Genomic DNA, 22,888 nt, shown 5'->3' on the forward strand with positions numbered 1-22,888 from the left:
ACACACACACACACACACACACACACACACACACACACACACACACACACACACACACACACACACACACACACACACACACACACACTACCCTGGCTGGATGCTGCTTGTCATGGGGTACCACTGAAGGGTCACATCATCAAACTCCAGGAACAGCTGTGTATAGTTAACAGACCTGTAATTAACTCTGTCTCTCTCTCTGTCTCTGTCTGTCTGTCTCCGTCTCCGTCTGTCTGTCTCCGTCTCCGTCTGTCTCTCTCTGTCTGTCTCTCTCTGTCTGTCTCTGTACTTGTGTGTGTCTGTGAATGTGTTTTTCCCCTAGATCGCCAAGACCTGTGTTCCCTCCAGGGTACCTCCAACATGACAGAGGCCTGTGGGAAGACAGAGATCAAGCGTATAGCAGACACCAACAACTTGTGGCTGCTCATGGCTATAGCTCAGCTGCTGTTCGGGGTGGGATCTGTTCCCATACAACCTTTTGGTATCTCTTATGTGGATGACTTCGCCGGACGAGGCAACTCCCCCCTCTACATAGGTAAGAGGCCTGTAGCTTACTGAAACTAGTCCCTCTACATAGGTAAGAGGCTTGTAGCTGACTGAAACTAGACCCTCTACATGGGTAAGAGGCCTGTAGCTGACTGAAACTAGTCCCTCTACATAGGTAAGAGGCCTGTCGTTTACTGAAACTAGTCCCTCTACATAGGTAAGAGGCCTGTAGCTGACTGAAACTAGTCCCTCTACATAGGTAAGAGGCTTGTAGCTGACTGAAACTAGTCCCTCTACATAGGTAAGAGGCCTGTCGTTTACTGAAACTAGACCCTCTACATGGGTAAGAGGCCTGTAGCTGACTGAAACTAGTCCCTCTACATAGGTAAGAGGCCTGTAGCTTACTGAAACTAGTCCCTCTACATAGGTAAGAGGCTTGTAGCTGACTGAAACTAGACCCTCTACATGGGTAAGAGGCCTGTAGCTGACTGAAACTAGTCCCTCTACATAGGTAAGAGGCCTGTCGTTTACTGAAACTAGTCCCTCTACATAGGTAAGAGGCCTGTAGCTGACTGAAACTAGTCCCTCTACATAGGTAAGAGGCCTGTCGTTTACTGAAACTAGTCCCTCTACATAGGTAAGAGGCCTGTAGCTGACTGAAACTAGTCCCTCTACATAGGTAAGAGGCCTGTAGTTTACTGAAACTAGTCCCTCTACATAGGTAAGAGGCCTGTAGCTGACTGAAACTAGTCCCTCTACATAGGTAAGAGGCCTGTAGTTTACTGAAACTAGTCCCTCTACATGGGTAAGAGGCCTGTCGTTTACTGAAACTAGTCCCTCTACATAGGTAAGAGGCCTGTAGCTGACTGAAACTAGTCCCTCTACATGGGTAAGAGGCCTGTCGTTTACTGAAACTAGTCCCTCTACATAGGTAAGAGGCCTGTAGCTGACTGAAACTAGTCCCTCTACATGGGTAAGAGGCCTGTAGCTGACTGAAACTAGTCCCTCTACATAGGTAAGAGGCCTGTAGTTTACTGAAACTAGTCCCTCTACATAGGTAAGAGGCCTGTAGCTGACTGAAACTAGTCCCTCTACATAGGTAAGAGGCCTGTAGCTGACTGAAACTAGTCCCTCTACATAGGTAAGAGGCTTGTAGCTGACTGAAACTAGTCCCTCTACATGGGTAAGAGGCCTGTAGCTGACTGAATCTAGTCCCTCTACATAGGTAAGAGGCTTGTAGCTGACTGAAACTAGTCCCTCTACATGGGTAAGAGGCCTGTAGCTGACTGAAACTAGTCCCTCTACATAGGTAAGAGGCTTGTAGCTGACTGAATCTAGTCCCTCTACATAGGTAAGAGGCCTGTCGTTTACTGAAACTAGTCCCTCTACATAGGTAAGAGGCCTGTAGCTGACTGAAACTAGTCCCTCGACATACAGGGGTATCAGTAGTATTCACCCCCTTGGATTTGTTCACATTTTGTTGCGTTACAAAGTGTTATTGAAATAGATTAGAGATTTTTTTTGTCATTGATCTGACTTGCCTAGTTAAAGTTTAAATTTAAAATAAATGTAAAATCTACACAAAATACATCAGTGAAAATGTACATACAACATCTGTAAGGTCCCTCAGTTAAGTATTGAATTTCAAGCACAAATTCAACTACAAAAACCAGGGAGCTTTTCAAAAGCCTCATAAAAAAGGGCATTGATTTGTAGATGGGTTTTGATAACAAATCAGACATTGAATATCTCTTTAAGCGTGGTCAAGTTAATAATTATTCTGTGGATGATGTATTAAACCACCCAGACACAACAAAGATACAGTCAACCTTCTGAACTGAGCTGCAGGAGAGGAAGGAAACTGCTCAGGGATTTCACCATGAGGCCAATGGTGATTTTAAAACAGTTACAGAGTTTAATGGCTGTGATAGGAGAACACTGAGGATGGATCAACAACATTGTAGTTACTCCACAATAATGACCTAATGACAGAGTGAAACAAAAACAACTCAAGTTATACTGCAAGAAAACATGGCAAAGGAATAAACGTTTTGGCCTAAATGCAAAGCCTTACGTTTGTGGAAAATCCAACAACACATCACTGAATAACTGCCTCCTTTTTTCAAGCATGGTGGTGGCTGCATCATGTTATGGATATGCTTGACATTGGCAAAGACTGGGGAGTTTTTTTCAGGATAAAAAGAAACTGAATGGAACTGAGCACAGGCAAAATCCAAGAGGAAAACCTGGTTCAGTCTGCTTTCCACCAGACACTGGGAGACAAATTAATCTTTCAGCAGGGCCAAATCTACAGTGGAGTTGCTTACCAAGAAGACAATGAATGTTCCTGAGAGTGACCAAGTTACAGTCAAATCTGCTTAAAATCTATTGCAAGACTTGAAAATTGCTGTGTATCCGTGACCCCCAACATCTTGACAGAGCTTGAATCATTTTGAAAAGAGTTATGGGCAAGTATTGCACAATCCAGGTGTGTAAAGCTCTTAGAGACTTACCCAATAAGACTCACAGCTGTAATCTCTACAAAAGGTGTTTCTAACATGTATTGACAAGGGGGGGGGGGGGGGGGGGGGGGGTAAATACTTATCTAATCTACATATATTACATTTTTCATCAATTTTTAAGAAATGTTAGATATTTTTATTTTGAAAGAGTAGTTTGTGTAGATCATTAAAAAATAGAAAGACACTTAAATCCATTTTAATACCACTTTGTAACACAATAAAATGTGAAGATTAGTTATGATACCCACTGTAGTTAAGAGGCTTGTAGCCTATGGAAACACTATCCTTGAGACATGACCCTATACTATTTTAACGGCGTTGTCTACGGCAATCTCCCGGGGCTAACTAAAAACACCTTAGCTTAACACAGGCAGGTTGTAATCACTTCTCTCCCTAGATATAAAAAGTAAAGTTTGTCAGAGTTATTTAGCAAAAAAAACAAGAGGAGAGATTGTATTAATTTAGTTAATAACAGACAATTGAACACGATTCAGCTGGTCTCTTCTTTGAGGTTTTAGTACTGCAGCTAAGGACAGGCTCAACACAAACTGTAGTATTACAGTAGGACGTGGTGTTAAGACTCTCTCTTTTCTCCTCAGCCATCCTGTTTGCTGTGTCTGTGTTTGGACCTGCCTTTGGCTTCCTGCTGGGCTCCGTCATGCTGAGGATCTATGTGGACGTGGACAAAACCGGCTCATGTAGGTACTGGGTTTGGGTTGTTATATGGTGGACAGAACCGGCTCAGGTTGATACTGGGTTTGGGTTGTTATATGGTGGACAGAACCGGTTCAGGTTGATACTGGGTTTGGGTTGTTATATGGTGGACAGAACCGGCTCAGGTTGATACTGGGTTTGGGTTGTTATATGATGGACAGAACCGGTTCAGGTTGATACTGGGTTTGGGTTGTTACATGGTGGACAGAACCGGCTCAGGTTGATACTGGGTTTGGGTTGTTATATGGTGGACAGAACCGGCTCAGGTTGATACTGGGTTTGGGTTGTTATATGATGGACAGAACCGGTTCAGGTTGATACTGGGTTTGGGTTGTTACATGGTGGACAGAACTGGTTCAGGTTGATACTGGGTTTGGGTTGTTACATGGTGGACAGAACCGGCTCAGGTTGATACTAGGTTTGGGTTGTTATATGGTGGACAGAACCGGCTCAGGTTGATACTGGGTTTGGGTTGTTACATGGTGGACAGAACCGGTTCAGGTTGATACTGGGTTTGGGTTGTTACATGGTGGACAGAACCGGTTCAGGTTGATACTGGGTTTGGGTTGTTATATGGTGGACAGAACCGGCTCAGGTTGATACTGGGTTTGGGTTGTTATATGGTGGACAGAACCGGTTCAGGTTGATACTGGGTTTGGGTTGTTATATGATGGACAGAACCGGTTCAGGTTGATACTGGGTTTGGGTTGTTATATGGTGGACAGAACCGGCTCAGGTTGATACTGGGTTTGGGTTGTTACATGGTGGACAGAACCGGTTCAGGTTGATACTGAGTTTGGGTTGTTACATGGTGGACAGAACCGGTTCAGGTTGATACTGGGTTTGGGTTGTTACATGGTGGACAGAACCGGTTCAGGTTGATACTGGGTTTGGGTTGTTATATGGTGGACAGAACCGGCTCAGGTTGATACTGGGTTTGGGTTGTTACATAGTGGACAGAACCGGCTCAGGTTGATACTGGGTTTGGGTTGTTATATGGTGGACAGAACCGGCTCAGGTTGATACTAGGTTTGGGTTGTTATATGGTGGACAGAACCGGTTCAGGTTGATACTGGGTTTGGGTTGTTACATAGTGGACAGAACCGGCTCAGGTTGATACTGGGTTTGGGTTGTTATATGGTGGACAGAACCGGCTCAGGTTGATACTAGGTTTGGGTTGTTATATGGTGGACAGAACCGGTTCAGGTTGATACTGGGTTTGGGTTGTTATATGGTGGACAGAACCGGCTCAGGTTGATACTGAGTTTGGGTCATTAGATTAGTTGGGTAGCTGGTTGGAGTGTAGGATTGCATTGCTTGGTAAGCAACTCCAGTGTATATTTGTCCTTGTGTTTTAGGTTGTTGTCCTGCTGAAAGGTGAATTTATCTCCCAGTGTCTGGTAGAAAGCAGATTGAAGCAAGTTTTCCTCTAAGATTTTGCCCGTGCTTAGCACTATTCCATTTATTTTTATCCTAAAAAAAAGTCCCTAGTCCTTGCCGATGACAAGCATACCCATAACATGAAGACGTCACCACCTGCTTGAAAATATGAAGAGTGGTACTCAGTGATGTGTTGGATTTGCCCCAAATAAAAAGCTTTGTATTCAGGACAAAAATTTAATTTCTTTAACACATTTTTTGCAGTATTACTTTCGTGTCATGTTGCAAACAGGATGCATGTTTAGGAATATTTGTATTCTGTATTAGCATCCTTATTTTCATTCTGTAATTTATGTTAGTATTGTGGAGTAACTACGATGTTGTTGATCCATCCTCAGTTTTCTCCTATCACAGCCATTAAACTCTGTAACTGTTTTAAAAACTTCTACTTCATCACAATCCCAGATCCGGGAGCACCCCCATCAGTAAAAACGCTGACTAGCATAGCCTAGCATAGCGTCACAAGTAAATACTAGCATCTAAATATCATTAAATCACAAGTCCAAGACACCAGATGAAAGATACACATCTTGTGAATCCAGCCATCATTTCTGATTTTTAAAATGTTTTACAGGGAAGACACAATATGTAAATCTATTAGCTAACCACGATAGCAAAAGACACAACTTTTTTTTCCCACCATTTTTTTCCTGCATAGGTAGCTATCACAATTTCGACCAAATAAAGATATAAATAGTCACTAACCAAGAAACAACTTCATCAGATGACAGTCTGATAACATATTTATTGTATAGCATATGTTTTGTTAGAAAAATGTGCATATTTCAGGTATAAATCATAGTTTTACATTGCAGCCACCATCACAACTCTCACCAAAGCAACTAGAATAACTACAGAGACCAACGTGAATTACCTAAATACTCATCATAAAACATTTATGAAAAATACACAGCGTACAGCAAATGAAAGACAAAGATCTTGTGAATCCAGCCAATATTTCAGATTTTTTAAGTGTTTTACAGCGAAAACACAATATAGCATTATATTAGCTTACTACAATAGCCAACCACACAACAGCATTGATTCAAGCCAACAATAGCGATAACGAATAAACCAGCAAAAGATATAAATTTTTTCACTAACCTTCTCAAATTTCTTCAGATGACAGTCCTATAACATCATATTACACAATACATATAGAGTTTGTTCGAAAATGTGCATATTTAGCGGCACAAATCGTGGTTATACAATATGAATAGTAGCCAAAATGCAAACAAAATCTTGGGAGAAATCTTGGGAGAGGCACCTAATCTAATCAGTAACTAATCATAAACTTGACTAAAAAATACAGGTTGGACAGCAAATGAAAGATACATTAGTTTTTAATGCAACCGCTGTGTTAGATTTTTAAAATTAACGTTACTACGACATACAGCGTGCGTTAAAGCGAGACCGCACCGAAATTAATGGCGGAATAGTAGTTTTACATTTTTCACGAATTAACATCATAAATACTTCTTATTTGTTGATGAGCTCCCATCAGAATCTTGGGCAAGTTGTCCTTTGTCCAGAGGAATCGTTGCTCGGTTGTAGATTGTCGCCTTCAACTTTGGAATTAGCAGTAAACATTAGCCATGTGGCGAAGACGTGTCCAACTCACTATAACGCAGCACTAAGAAATATCCGAAAATCGCAATATACTGATATAAACTGATATAACTCGGTTTAAAATAACAACATTATGATGTCTTTAACACCTATATCGAATAAAATCAGAGCCGGATATATCTAAGGCCTATAACGGGAGCTTTCCAGAACGCAATCCTGAGGTCTGTCTTGCGTCATGGCGAATGTTGAAAAGACTGGACCCCACGTTCCAAGCCCATTTATATGGCCTCAGATCTGCCTAGCAACTCCATTCCAATTCTCACTGTTTGCTGACATCTAGGGGAAGGCGTATGCAGTGCATCTCGACCAATAGAAGACATGCAAATTAATAAACTGACCTCAGAACAGCCTGCCTGATTTCAGATTTCTCACTTCCTCACAGGAAAATTGCTCCAACTTGAGTTCTGTTTTACTCACAGATATAATTCAAACGGTTTTAGAAACTAGAGAGTGTTTTCTATCCAATAGTAATAATAATATGCATATTGTACGAGCAAGAATTGAGTACGAGGCAGTTTAATTTGGGAACGACATTTTTACAAAGTGAAAACAGCACCCCCTATTGAGAAAATTGGCCTCATGGTGAAATCCCTGAGCGGTTTCCTTCCTCTCCGGCAACTGAGTTAGGAAGGACGCCTGTATCTTTGTGGTGGCTGGGTGTATCGATACACCATCCAAAGTGTAATTAATAATTTCACCATGCTCAAAGGGGGATATTCAATGTCTGCTCACCCATCTACCAATAGGTGCCCTTCTTTGCGAGGCATTGGAAAACCTCCCTGGTCTTTATAGTTGAATCTGTGTTTGAAATTCACTGCTGGACTGAGGGACCTTACAGATACTTGTATGTGTGGGGTACAGAGACGAGGAAGTCATTTAATAATCATGTTAAACACTATTATTGCACACATACAAGTCCATGCAACTTATGCGACTTGTTAAGCACATTTTTTTACACCTAAACTTATTTAGGCTTGCCATAACAAAGGGGTTGAATTTGTAAAGATTTCTAAAAAACATAATTCCACTTTGACATTATTGGGTTATTGTGTGTAGACCAGTGACACAATCTCAATTTAATCCATTTTAAATTCAGGCTGTATCAACAAAATGTGGGAAAAATCAAGGGGTGTGAATAGAATGTATTATTGGCTCTATACAGTGTTGTAACGATGTGCAAATAGTTAAAGTACAAAACATAAATAAACATAAATATAGGTTGTATTTACAATGGTGTCTGTTCTTCACTGGTTGCCCTTTTCTTGTGGCAACAGGTCAGATATCTTGCTGCTGTGATTGCACCCTGTGGTATTTCACCTAATAGATATGGGAGTTTATCAAAATTGGATATGTTTTCTAATTCTTTGTGGGTCTGTGTAATCTGAGGGAAATATGTGTCTCTAATATGGTCATACATTGGGCAGGAGGTTAGGAAGTGCAGCTCAGTTTCCACCTCATTTTGTGGGCGGTGTTGCACATAGCCTAAGGTGGCCTCTCAATAGCAAGGCTACGCTCAATGAATCTGTACATAGTGAAAGCTTTCCTTAAGTTTGGGTCAGTCACAGTGGTCAGGTATTCTGCCACTGTGTACCCCTCTGTTTAGGGCCAAATAACATTCCAGTTTGCTCATTTTTGTTGTTGTGGATTCTTTCCAATGTGTCAACTAATTATCTTTTTGTTTTTTCATGAAAATTCTCATTGTGTTGCTTTTCTGGGGCTCTGTGGGGTCTGTTTGTGAACAGAGCCCCAGAACCAGCTGGCTGAGGGGACTCTTCTCCAGGTTCATCTGTAGTTGAGGGCTTTGTTATATAAGCTTTGAGAATCACTTCCTTTAAGGTGGTTGTAGAATTTAATTGCTCTTTTCTGGATTTTGATCATTTGAGTGAATCGTCCTAATTCTGCTCTGCATGCATTATTTGAAGTTTTAAGTCGTACGCAGAGGTTATTTTTGCAGAATTCTGCATGCAGTCTCAACTTGGTGTTTGTCCCATTTTGTGAATTCTAGGTTGTTGACTGAATTATTCTTAGCCAGATCCTACTTGGGATGTTTTATGTTCCTTTGATGGCATAGAAGGCCCTTCTTGCCTTGTCTCTTGGATTGTTTATAGCCTTGTGGAAGTTACCTGTGGTGCTGATGTTTATGCCAAGTTGGGTAGGTCTAGGTCTAGGTGGAATTTTTATTTGTGGTCCTGGCAACTGGACTTTTTTTGTAACACTTTGTGTTATAAACTGTCAGGTCCCAGGTCTGGCAGAATATCTAGGTGCTGCTGTAGGGCCTCCTTGGTTGGGGACAGAAACAACAGATCATCAGCGAACTGTAGACATTTGACTTTAGAGTCTAGTAGGCTGAGGCCGGATGCTTCAGACTGTTCTAGCGCTTTCTCTCTCGTAGACTTTATTGACACGGCAAGTTAAATTACTTCCATTGTCAAAGTATACATAAAACAACAATGGTAGGACAAACTGCAATTAATAATAATAGTAGTGGAAATGTGATTAACAGAAACAACAATATTAATGAGAATAATACATCAAATATATAGTAGTTGGGCAGTCTCAACATGACTGAGAAGTCACATGACATGTTACGTTCCCCGTCAAGAAAATGCCATTCAAACAGACGGGGAAACTAACAAAGAGTCATTGACAACAACCAAAACAGGTGGGGTTAAACAAAATTAAAAAACATTCATGCGGGTGTCCACTAAAAGTTAACTAGCAACAACAACTAGAACGTAAAAGACACCCACTATGAGACCCACTAAGAGGCAAACAAAAGGAAAAACCCCACACCAAACTTAAAAACAGGAAGCAAAACAAAAACAGGGAAGATCAGATAAAGGATTGTTTGTCTAGAAATCAAATAGGAAGTGCCAACTAAAATAGTTAACCCTCCACATCTCTCAAGACAACTGGAGCACTGGGCCAGACACTCTTAAATATCACCTGAAACACCTTCCCACTAACGAGATGACAAACCAGCACAGATGTAACACATACTGAGTAACGAGGTGACACCAGAGTGAGCACAGCCTGTCCTCTCTGGGCAACCAGGTTTGTCTATGACGACAAGTCTCTATGATCAGACTGTGCTCACTGAGTCTGTACCTAGTCAGTGTTTTCCATCAGTCACGGGGGTCAGATAGTCTGCCACCGTGTACTGTATCAGTCACAGGGGTCAGATAGTCTGCCACCGTGTACTGTATCAGTCACAGGGGTCAGATAGTCTGCCATCGTGTGCTGTATCAGTCACAGGGGTCAGATAGTCTGCCACCGTGTGCTGTATCAGTCACAGGGGTCAGATAGTCTGCCATCGTGTACGGTATCAGTCACAGGGGTCAGATAGTCTGCCACCGTGTGCTGTATCAGTCACAGGGGTCAGATAGTCTGCCACCGTGTGCTGTATCAGTCACAGGGGTCAGATAGTCTGCCACCGTGTACTGTATCAGTCACAGGGGTCAGATAGTCTGCCACCGTGTGCTGTATCAGTCACAGGGGTCAGATAGTCTGCCACTGTGTACTGTCTGTTTAGAGACAAATAGCATTGAAGTTTACTTTGATTTCTTATAGTGTCTTTCCAATAGGTGATATATTTTCTTTTTGCTTTGTGATAATTTGGTTGTGCCAGATTTTTTGAGTGCTGTCCTGAGGCTCTAAGGCAGGGTTGCCCAACCCTCTTTCTGGAGATCTACCGTCCAGTGGGTTTTCAGTCCAACCCTGAAACCCACAGGACAGTAGATCTCCAGGAAGAGGGTTGGACTGAAAACCTACAGGACAGTAGATCTCCAGGAAGAGGGTTGGACTGATAACCTACAGGACAGTAGATCTCCAGGAAGAGGGTTGGACTGAAAACCTACAGGATGGTAGATCTCCAGGAAGAGGGTTGGACTGATAACCTACAGGACAGTAGATCTCCAGGAAGAGGGTTGGACTGAAAACCTACAGGACGGTAGATCTCCAGGAAGAGGGTTGGACTGATAACCTACAGGACAGTAGATCTCCAGGAAGAGGGTTGGACTGAAAACCTACAGGACAGTAGATCTCCAGGAAAAGGGTTGGGCAGCCCCGCTCTGTGGGATTGGTTTGGGTCAGTGAACTGAGCCTCAGAACCAGCTGGTTGACTGCTGTCCTGAGGCTCTGTGGGGTTGGTTTGGGTTAGTGAACTGAGCCTCAGAACCAGCTGATTGACTGCTGTCCTGAGGCTCTGTGGGGTTGGTTTGGGTTAGTGAACTGAGCCTCAGAACCAGCTGGTTGACTGCTGTCCTGAGGCTCTATGGGATTGGTTTGGGTCAGTGAACTGAGCCTCAGAACCAGTTGGTTGACTGCTGTCCAGAGGCTCCATGCGGTTGGTTTGGGTCAGTGAACTGAGCCTCAGAACCAGTTGGTTGACTGCTGTCCTAAGGCTCTATGGGATTGGTTTGGGTTAGTGAACTGAGCCTCAGAACCAGCTGGCTGACTGCTGTCCTGAGGCTCCATGGGGTTGGTTTGGGTTAGTGAACTGAGCCTCAGAACCAGCTGGATGAGGGGACTCTTCTCTTGTTTCATCTCTTGACATTGTAGAGCTGTGTGAATAAATGTTTCAGGGCTGCTTGTTTTTAGATGGTTGTAAAATGTGATGTCTCTTTTATTCTGCTCTACTTGTGTTATTTGGAGTTTTTCTTTGCACTTACAATACACTCTGCATGCAATTCTACATGCAGTATTTCGATTGGATGTTTGTCCCATTCATGAATCATCCTCAGTAGGGAATGGACACCATACCTTCCTGCCAAATATATATATATATTTTTTTGGGCAGAGCCTAATTGGACTGTATATTTTAATGTTCCTTTTAAAGGCATAGAATGCTCTTCTTGCTTTGTCTCCCAGCTCGTTCAAAGCCATGCTAAAGCTACACCTGTGTTGCTGATAATTTAGTCCTAGATACATGCCATTTTTGGTCTGTTTTTAATAGAACTGTTTGTATTTGTGATCTTGATTTCAGGACCTCTTGGAATAACCTAAAATAAAACTGAATATAATGATAACTGTCAGAACACAGGTTAAATAGTTTTGGACTTATCAGCCCTCTCTCTCGCTGTCTCTGTCTCTCTCTCATTTGACTTCAGAGTCTATTGAGGCCGGGTGCTTCAGACTGTTCTTGAGCCCTCTCTTTCTCCATCTCTGCCGACCTAGCTTGCTTTCTCCCTGCCTGTCTGCCTGTCTTTCTGTCTCTCTCTCTCTCTAACCTTCCTCTCTCCCTCCAGTCACCAACGCTGAGCTGGCCCCTACAGACCCTCCCTCTAACCTTCCTCTCTCCCTCCAGTCACCAACGCTGAGCTGGCCCCTACAGACCCTTCCTCTCTCCCTCCAGTCACCAACGCTGAGCTGGCCCCTACAGACCCTTCCTCTCTCCCTCCAGTCACCAACGCTGAGCTGGCCCCTACAGACCCTCCCTCTAACCTTCCTCTCTCCCTCCAGTCACCAACGCTGAGCTGGCCCCTACAGACCCTCCCTCTAACCTTCCTCTCTCCCTCCAGTCACCAACGCTGAGCTGGCCCCTACAGACCCTTCCTCTCTCCCTCCAGTCACCAACGCTGAGCTGGCCCCTACAGACCCTCCCTCTAACCTTCCTCTCTCCCTCCAGTCACCAACGCTGAGCTGGCCCCTACAGACCCTTCCTCTCTCCCTCCAGTCACCAACGCTGAGCTGGCCCCTACAGACCCTCCCTCTAACCTTCCTCTCTCCCTCCAGTCACCAAACGCTGAGCTGGCCCCTACAGACCCTCCTCTCTAACCTTCCTCTCTCCCTCCAGTCACCAACGCTCTGCTGGCCCCTACAGACCCTCCTCTCTAACCTTCCTCTCTCCCTCCAGTCACCAACGCTGAGCTGGCCCCTACAGACCCTCCCTCTAACCTTCCTCTCTCCCTCCAGTCACCAACGCTGAGCTAGCCCCTACAGACCCTCCTCTCTAACCTTCCTATCTCCCTCCAGTCACCAACGCTGAGCTGGCCCCTACAGACCCTTCCTCTCTCCCTCCAGTCACCAACGCTGAGCTGGCCCCTACAGACTCTCCCTCTAACCTTCCTCTCTCCCTCCAGTCACCAACGCTGAGCTGGCCCCTACAGACCCTCCTCTCTAACCTTCCTCTCTCCCTCCAGTCACCAACGCTGAGCTGGCCCCTATAGACCCTTCCTCTCTCCCTCCAGTCACCAACGCTGAGCTGGCCCCTACAGACCCTCCTCTCTAACCTTCCTCTCTCCCTCCAGTCACCAATGCTGAGCTGGCCCCTACAGACCCTCCTCTCTAACCTTCCTCTCTCCCTCCAGTCACCAACGCTGAGCTGGCCCCTACAGACCCTTCCTCTCTCCCTCCAGTCACCAACGCTGAGCTGGCCCCTACAGACCCTCCTCTCTAACCTTCCTCTCTCCCTCCAGTCACCAATGCTGAGCTGGCCCCTACAAACCCTCCTCTCTAACCTTCCTCTCTCCCTCCAGTCACCAACGCTGAGCTGGCCCCTACAGACCCTTCCTCTCTCCCTCCAGTCACCAACGCTGAGCTGGCCCCTACAGACCCTCCTCTCTAACCTTCCTCTCTCCCTCCAGTCACCAATGCTGAGCTGGCCCCTACAAACCCTCCTCTCTAACCTTCCTCTCTCCCTCCAGTCACCAACGCTGAGCTGGCCCCTACAGACCCTCGCTGGGTGGGTGCGTGGTGGATGGGCCTCCTCGTCTCCTCTGCCAGCCTAGCCCTGACCTCGGCCCCATACTTCTTCTTTCCTCGCAGCATGCCGCTGGAAGACGAGGTAACACTCTCTCACTAAAGTTCGCATCCCAAAACGGCACCCTAATCCCTACACAGGGCCCCATATGGCTCTGATCAAAAGTAGTGCACTGTGTAGGGAAAATAGTATAGTTTGGGATGCAGACATAGATGCTTTTATACACTGCTTATGCGTGTGTTATGAATGGGGTCTTGGCTGTATTAGGATGTCTTTATGTAGGTAACCACCAAATAAGGTATTACTAAAATTCCCTTGTAAACAACATTTCCAAAACTTCAAGGACAAAGCAGTGCTAGGTTAGTTTACTTAATTCTTCTTCTGAGAATAATAAATATCTTCCCCAGGGGAAGAATTTAGGTTGTAAGACCGGGGCCCAGACACTAATATATATTATGTATTGTGGTATTTCATTATTTTCAATGACGTGCATAGATAGAGCTTGAAAATGTATATTGTCTGGGAAAATAAGTCTATTTTAATTCAGGTTATACTGACCTCTTCTGGCTTGGAGCCAGCAGTGCAGCTGATCATTTTAGCTGCCGTGTACTGTTTATTGAAGTTAACTAAGCTAGAATGTTATTGTGAGGGTGATAAAGCCAATATGTCACCGATGTCGACGAAAATTCGCAGATAACTTGGAGGTACACAACACACTTCCTCGCCTTTTCGTCACGAGCCGTCCGTCCGTTACTGAGAACCACATACCGGATTTTGAACAGGGTCATTAACATTAGCATAAGCATTGGCATTACCATTAGCATTAGCATTAAAAAATAAAATGTATTGCCCCGACTTAGCTCAATATCTAGGCATCAGATAAGAACTACAGCATCCGTAAAGTGACCAGTAGACTTGCCAACTAAGTTTGTAGGGACAATAGTTTTGATTATATAATTTATCTCTCTCACGTGCTCATTTCTGTCCATTTAAGATCCATTCAACGATGTGCTACCTTTTTGTAGCATTTCTGACAATGCTAACACATTTTCCGCCATATCTCATAGTTCTAAAACAGGGTCAAAGCACTTAGGTTGCGCGGCAACAGCGCTAGTAGCTAGCTAACACCAGTCGGATAAGAGACAAGCTACACAGAAACGAAGCCAGCTATATTTTGCTATGGAAGGTTTTTCACATGGCTGAAGTCATCTGTGTAAACTATTGGCCTTGACACTTGCGTGTAATCAGAGAACAAACACCTAAAGACAAAGACAAGCTAGAGAACGTCCTTTGGTGCTATTGCCAGTTAGCTAGCCAACTAACATTATCCATCAAAGTTAGCCAGTAAAGTTAGCTTGTTAACTACACGCTAGCAAGGCTGTAACATTAGCTGTATGGACAGATAGAGATACATCGACTCAATGTTGACAGTATTTATTCCACAAAGTACAGCTAGCTAGCTGAGTAAAGTTCATAGTTGAAACTGCCATGCTGCTAATGTATAATACAAGCAATGGGTATTGCTCATCTAACGTTACTCCATACACTAGTCAACATGGCTTGCTTAGCAATGTGGCTAGCTAACGTTACAGCCCTTACCGTATGCATTGATTCAGTATGCTACCTCCTCTCAATGCAATTGTCTTCTTGTCATTATAATTCAAAATGTGCACGCAGACTGATGAACACAGTGTGTGTGCTTATTTTTATTAATAGGTGGCTCTAAATAGAGCATTGTTGAGTAGCAATGGACAGCGACTGGGGTGTGTACTAGCTAGCTACCTGCTGTGTACCAGAGTCCTAGTTAGTTAGCTACCTATCCTGCCTGCTGTGTACCAGAGTCCTAGTTAGTTAGCTACCTATCCCTCCTGCCTGTGTACTGGAGTCCTAGTTAGTTAGCTACCTATCCCTCCTGCCTGTGTACCGGAGTCCTAGTTAGTTAGCTACCTATCCCTCCTGCCTGTGTACCGGAGTCCTAGTTAGTTAGCTACCTATCCCTCCTGCCTGTGTACCGGAGTCCTAGTTAGTTAGCTACCTATCCCTCCTGCCTGTGTACTGGAGTCCTAGTTAGTTAGCTACCTATCCCTCCTGCCTGTGTACCGGAGTCCTAGTTAGTTAGCTACCTATCCCTCCTGCCTGTGTACTGGAGTCCTAGTTAGTTAGCTACCTATCCTGCCTGCTGTGTACCAGAGTCCTAGTTAGTTAGCTACCTATCCCTCCTGCCTGTGTACCAGAGTCCTAGTTAGTTAGCTACCTATCCCTCCTGCCTGTGTACCGGAGTCCTAGAAATGGACCAATATAAGTATAAAAGGGCTTCCTGCAGATGCAGGCCGCACCCTTCTCCATCTTGCTACTCATTGGAGGAGACTGGATGCTTTCCTTCAGATGCACTCCACCCCTACGGTGACATCACCGGGACACACTGCTTAATGACAAGGTGGTGGACTGTGTTCCCTGAAATGTGTACAGCAGCTGATTGACGGAGCGCAGGGCCCATCTCTATACACTTGTTTATCTTCTGGTCCCTCTGGAACATCGGAGCTAATCCGCTGTGCGATATCAGAGAGGACCACCGTTGTCCCACGGGAAACATTCTCTGTATTATGTTGTGTAATAATGTTGCATAATCACCTTCTGGTGTTGGTTGTTTGAGAAAGTTTTAACCCTTAAAACAACCTGAATACACATTGTTTGAAGTAATAGACCAACGTAGCTACTGTAGTAGGTCAAAGCTGTGGTCTGTAAAACCTTGGTAGAGCATGGGTGGAGTAGGGACTGTGGTGCTGGAAAACCTTGGTAGAGCATGGGTGGAGTAGGGACTGTGGTGCTGGAAAACCTTGGTAGAGCATGGGTGGAGTAGGGACTGTGGTGCTGGAAAACCTTGGTAGAGCATGGGTGGAGTAGGCATTGTGGTGCTGTAAAACCTTGGTAGAGCATGGGTGGAGTAGGGACTGTGGTGCTGTAAAACCTTGGTAGAGCATGGGTGGAGTAGGGACTGTGGTGCTGGAAAACCTTGGTAGAGCATGGGTGGAGTAGGCATTGTGGTGCTGTAAAACCTTGGTAGAGCATGGGTGGAATAGGGACTGTGGTGCTGTAAAACCTTGGTAGAGCATGGGTGGAGTAGGGACTGTGGTGCTGTAAAACCTTGGTGGAGCATGGGTGGAGTAGGGACTGTGGTGCTGGAAAACCTTGGTAGAGCATGGGTGGAGTAGGCATTGTGGTGCTGTAAAACCTTGGTAGAGCATGGGTGGAATAGGGACTGTGGTGCTGGAAAACCTTGGTGGAGCATGGGTGGAGTAGGCATTGTGGTGCTGTAAAACCTTGGTAGAGCATGGGTGGAATAGGCATTGTGGTGCTGTAAAACCTTAGTAGAGCATGGCTGGAGTAGGCATTGTGGTGCTGTAAAACCTTGGTAGAGCATGGGTGGAATAGGGACTGTGGTCTGTAAAACCTTGGTACAGCATGGGTGGAGTAGGCATTGTGGTGCTGTAAAACCTTGGTAGAGCATGGGTGGAATAGGCGTTGTGGTGCTCGTGAATTTCTTTATCGGCTTCAAACCAATGCCTACTTTTCAATTAAAACGTTTGTATTTTGCTTTTAAATTGGATAAAAGCTTAGACCTGTAACACAGACCGATTACTTGCAGTCGGTTTCCACAGCCAAACTCAGTTACCTCAGGTTTTCTGGTAAGCGTATTGGTTATATACTGTTGAGAATCACACACAGGCTGGTGAAAGATGGACTTTTTCAAATCAAATTCTCATATTCCAGATTCCCATAGCCTCTCATCTGATATGGTGCAGCCAATTTCTTCTCTCTGCTTGTTTAAGAGATATTTCCATTCAGCGGTTGAAAAAGATTAAGTAAATTCCTCAAGGGGATTCTCTCCTCTCTCTTCTGTCTCTCTCTCTCTCTCTCTCTCCATGTCTGTCTCTCTCTCTCCCAAGATTTGACATTGAAAAATATTGCATGAATAATGAAATCAAAACTTATGCTTTCTTCGCCCTTCTGAAAATACATTTTCCAAAATAAAAGCTTAAATTATGCATGCATTCTTTCTACTGTTCTTCAACCTTAAAGGGGTCATCTGCAGTTGCTGTATAAATGTTTGACTTATAAATTAATAATATGTACCTGATTCTTTAAGAATATAGCTCATAAATGCCTCATGCTCTTACTTCAATTGTTGTACCGCATCAAAACCCCAAATATATAAGCTTGTTTTACTCCTATGTTTGTAAACAAAGTGAATGGTAACAACCACTGTATAACCTCATAACGTGGTTTTAAAACTGTGATGTTGATATCATGGATGGTCAGTCCTTGCATCCATAGCTCTGTCTATGAATTTGAGAGTGGTAACATTTCTCCGGCCACATCTCTCAGATGTTTACAGAAACAGGGCCGGGGAATTTGCTTTGTTATTGTTTTCTCCTGCTTATTGCCACTTTTTAATGTCTTATTTCCTAGGTAACTGGGACTGAAACTGACATTCTGAATGAAGGCTCCGAAAAGCCTGAGATCTCACTGCTTGATTTCCTTAAGAGTAAGTCCTCTATAGACTGGCTGGCTGGCTGGCTGGCTGGCTGGCTGGCTGGCTGGCTGGCTGGCTGGCTGGCACACACACACACACACACACACACACACACACACACACACACACACACACACACACACACACACACACACACACACAATATTGTGTGTTTGGTAGAATTCTACAGAGAATCTGCCCGCTGGCTACAATAACCCTCAGTTAACTGACTAATTTATGTATTCTTTTGTGTCTGTCTTTCTTGCCTGTCTCTGTGTGTCCTCTCTGTTCCTCTCTCCCCAGTGTTCCCCAGGCTGTTTGTCCGTCTGCTCCTCAGTCCTCTGTTCCTGCTGTTGGTCCTGTCTCAGTGCTGTTTCTCTTCAGTCATCGCTGGCCTCGCCACCTTCCTCAACAAGTTCCTGGAGAGACAGTACAGCACGACTGCCGCTTACAGCAGCCTCCTCATAGGTCAGTACAGCACGACTGCCGCTTACAGCAGCCTCCTCATAGGTCAGTACAGCACGACTGCCGCTTACAGCAGCCTCCTCATAGGTCAGTACAGCACGACCACCGCTTACAGCAGCCTCCTCATAGGTCAGTGCAGAACACTACTGTCTCCTCATAGGTCAGTACAGCACGACCACCGCTTACAGCAGCCTCCTCATAGGTCAGTACAGCACGACCACCGCTTACAGCAGCCTCCTCATAGGTCAGTACAGCACGACCACCGCTTACAGCAGCCTCCTCATAGGTCAGTACAGCACGACCACCGCTTACAGCAGCCTCCTCATAGGTCAGTACAGCACGACCACCGCTTACAGCAGCCTCCTCATAGGTCAGTACAGCACGACCACCGCTTACAGCAGCCTCCTCATAGGTCAGTGCAGAACACTACTGTCTCCTCATAGGTCAGTACAGCACGACCACCGCTTACAGCAGCCTCCTCATAGGTCAGTACAGCACGACCACCGCTTACAGCAGCCTCCTCATAGGTCAGTGCAGAACACTACTGTCTCCTCATAGGTCAGTACAACACGACCACCGCTTATAGCAGCCTCCTCATAGGTCAGTACAGCACGACCACCGCTTACAGCAGCCTCCTCATAGGTCAGTACAGCACGACCACCGCTTACAGCAGCCTCCTCATAGGTCAGTACAGCACGACCACCGCTTACAGCAGCCTCCTCATAGGTCAGTACAGCACGACCACCGCTTACAGCAGCCTCCTCATAGGTCAGTGCAGAACACTACTGTCTCCTCATAGGTCAGTACAGCACTACTGTCTCCTCATAGGTCAGTACAGAACACTACTGTCTCCTCATAGGTCAGTACAACACTACTGTCTCCTCATAGGTCAGTACAGAACACTACTGTCTCCTCATAGGTCAGTACAGCACTACTGTCTCCTCATAGGTCAGTACAGAACACTACTGTCTCCTCATAGGTCAGTACAGAACACTACTGTCTCTTCATAGGTCAGTACAGAACACTACTGTCTCTTCATAGGTCAGTACAACACTACTGTCTCCTCATAGGTCAGTACAGAACACTACTGTCTCCTCATAGGTCAGTACAGAACACTACTGTCTCCTCATAGGTCAGTACAGAACACTACTGTCTCCTCATAGGTCAGTACAGAACACTACTGTCTCCTCATAGGTCAGTACAGCACTACTGTCTCCTCATAGGTCAGTACAACACTACTGTCTCCTCATAGGTCAGTACAGAACACTACTGTCTCCTCATAGGTCATTACAACACTACTGTCTCCTCATAGGTCAGTACAGCACTACTGTCTCCTCATAGGTCAGTACAACACTACTGTCTCCTCATAGGTCAGTACAACAGTACTGTCCCCTCATAGGTCAGTACAGCACTACTGTCTCCTCATAGGTCAGTACAACACTACTGTCTCCTCATAGGTCAGTACAACACTACTGTCTCCTCATAGGTCAGTACAACACTACTGTCTCCTCATAGGTCAGTACAACACTACTGTCTCCTCATAGGTCAGTACAACACTACTGTCTCCTCATAGGTCAGTACAGAACACTACTGTCTCCTCATAGGTCAGTACAACACTACTGTCTCCTCATAGGTCAGTACAGAACACTACTGTCTCCTCATAGGTCAGTACAGAACACTAATGTCTCCTCATAGGTCAGTACAACACTACAGCCTCCTTATAGGTCAGTACAGAACACTACTGTCTCCTCATAGGTCAGTACAACACTACTGTCTCCTCATAGGTCAGTACAACACTACAGCCTCCTCATAGGTCAGTACAGAACACTACTGTTTCCTCATAGGTCAGTACAACACTACAGCCTCCTCATAGGTCAGTACAGAACACTACTGTCTCCTCATAGGTCAGTACAGAACACTACTGTCTCCTCATAGGTCAGTACAACACTACTGTCTCCTCATAGGTCAGTACAACACTACTGTCTCCTCATAGGTCAGTACAGAACACTACTGTCTCCTCATAGGTCAGTACAGCACTACTGTCTCCTCATAGGTCAGTACAACACTACTGTCTCCTCATAGGTCAGTACAGCACTACTGTCTCCTCATAGGTCAGTACAGAACACTACTGTCTCCTCATAGGTCAGTACAGAACACTACTGTCTCCTCATAGGTCAGTACAGAACACTACAGCCTCCTCATAGGTCAGTACAGAACACTACAGCCTCCTCATAGGTCAGTACAACACTACTGTCTCCTCATAGGTCAGTACAGAACACTACAGCCTCCTCATAGGTCAGTACAACACTACTGTCTCCTCATAGGTCAGTACAACACTACTGTCTCCTCATAGGTCAGTACAGAACACTACTGTCTCCTCATAGGTCAGTACAACACTACTGTCTCCTCATAGGTCAGTACAGAACACTACTGTCTCCTCATAGGTCAGTACAGAACACTACTGTCTCCTCATAGGTCAGTACAGAACACTACTGTCTCCTCATAGGTCAGTACAGAACACTACAGCCTCCTCATAGGTCAGTACAGAACACTACAGCCTCCTCATAGGTCAGTACAACACTACTGTCTCCTCATAGGTCAGTACAACACTACTGTCTCCTCATAGGTCAGTACAGAACACTACTGTCTCCTCATAGGTCAGTACAGAACACTACTGTCTTCTCATAGGTCAGTACAGAACACACACACACACACACAAAGAGAGACAGACACACACACACACACACACAGAGGAATGATGGCGTATGTGACTCCATGTTGATCCACTATGTGGAACAGGGGAATTATGGTGTATCTGTAAATGATAGCATTTATGAAGCTTATCTATTCTCTCTTATCTATTCTACTCTCATTATCTATTCTGTCTTATCTATTCTACTGTCATATCTATTCTGTCTTATCTATTCTACTGTCATTATCTATACTACTGTCATTATCTATTATGTCTTATCTATTCTACTGTCTTATCTATTCTACTGTCATCTTATCTATTCTACTGTCATTATCTATTCTGTCATTATCTATTCTACTGTCATCTTATCTATTCTACTGGCATCTTATCTATTCTGTCTTATCTATTCTACTGTCATCTTATCTATTCTGTCTTATCTATTCTACTGTCATCTTATCTATTCTACTGTCTTATCTATTCTACTGTCATCTTATCTATTCTACTGTCTTATCTATTCTACTGTCATTATCTATTCTGTCTTATCTATTATACTGTCATTATCTATTCTGTCTTATCTATTCTACTGTCATTATCTATTCTGTCTTATCTATTCTACTGTCATTATCTATTCTGTCTTATCTATTCTACTGTCATATCTATTCTGTCTTATCTATTCCACTGTCATTATCTATTCTACTGTCATTATCTATTATGTCTTATCTATTCTACTGTCTTATCTATTCTACTGTCATCTTATCTATTCTACTGTCATTATCTATTCTGTCTGATCTATTCTACTGTCATTATCTATTCTGTCTTATCTATTCTACTGTCATCTTATCTATTCTACTGTCATTATCTATTCTACTGTCATCTTATCCTATTCTACTGGCATCTTATCTATTCTGTCTTATCTATTCTACTGTCATCTTATCTATTCTGTCTTATCTATTCTACTGTCTTATCTATTCTACTGTCATTATCTTTTCTGTCTTATCTATTATACTGTCATATCTATTCTGTCTTATCTATTATACTGTCATATCTATTCTGTCTTATCTATTCTACTCTCATTATCTATTCTGTCTTATCTATTCTACTGTCATATCTATTCTGTCTTATCTATTCTACTGTCATTATCTATTCTACTGTCATCTTATCTATTCTACTGTCTTATCTATTCTACTGTCATCTTATCTATTCTACTGTCTTATCTATTCTACTGTCATTATCTATTCTGTCTTATCTATTATACTGTCATTATCTATTCTGTCTTATCTATTCTACTGTCATTATCTATTCTGTCTTATCTATTCTACTGTCATTATCTATTCTGTCTTATCTATTCTACTGTCATATCTATTCTGTCTTATCTATTCCACTGTCATTATCTATTCTACTGTCATTATCTATTATGTCTTATCTATTCTACTGTCTTATCTATTCTACTGTCATCTTATCTATTCTACTGTCATTATCTATTCTGTCTGATCTATTCTACTGTCATTATCTATTCTGTCTTATCTATTCTACTGTCATCTTATCTATTCTACTGTCATTATCTATTCTACTGTCATCTTATCCTATTCTACTGGCATCTTATCTATTCTGTCTTATCTATTCTACTGTCATCTTATCTATTCTGTCTTATCTATTCTACTGTCTTATCTATTCTACTGTCATTATCTTTTCTGTCTTATCTATTA

At 43.8% G+C, this 22,888-nt stretch overlaps 1 protein-coding gene across 1 annotated transcript in view; it reads left to right on the forward strand.

The window, feature by feature from the left end:
• Nucleotides 1-22,888, forward strand: part of slco2a1 (solute carrier organic anion transporter family, member 2A1) — a gene marked incomplete at its 5' end in the record, with an annotated part of 60,104 nt that overhangs the window by 21,562 nt on the left and 15,654 nt on the right. The window contains 5 exons of the mRNA XM_039000705.1: nucleotides 323-535; nucleotides 3,608-3,706; nucleotides 13,436-13,575; nucleotides 17,962-18,037; nucleotides 18,329-18,493. Of these exons, the coding sequence (XP_038856633.1) occupies nucleotides 323-535; nucleotides 3,608-3,706; nucleotides 13,436-13,575; nucleotides 17,962-18,037; nucleotides 18,329-18,493 (693 nt within the window). The remainder of the gene's footprint in view (nucleotides 1-322; nucleotides 536-3,607; nucleotides 3,707-13,435; nucleotides 13,576-17,961; nucleotides 18,038-18,328; nucleotides 18,494-22,888) is intronic.

The sequence above is a fragment of the Salvelinus namaycush genome, chromosome 9, assembly GCF_016432855.1.
Source record: "Salvelinus namaycush isolate Seneca chromosome 9, SaNama_1.0, whole genome shotgun sequence".
In the NCBI taxonomy this organism is placed as follows: Eukaryota; Metazoa; Chordata; class Actinopteri; order Salmoniformes; family Salmonidae; genus Salvelinus; species Salvelinus namaycush.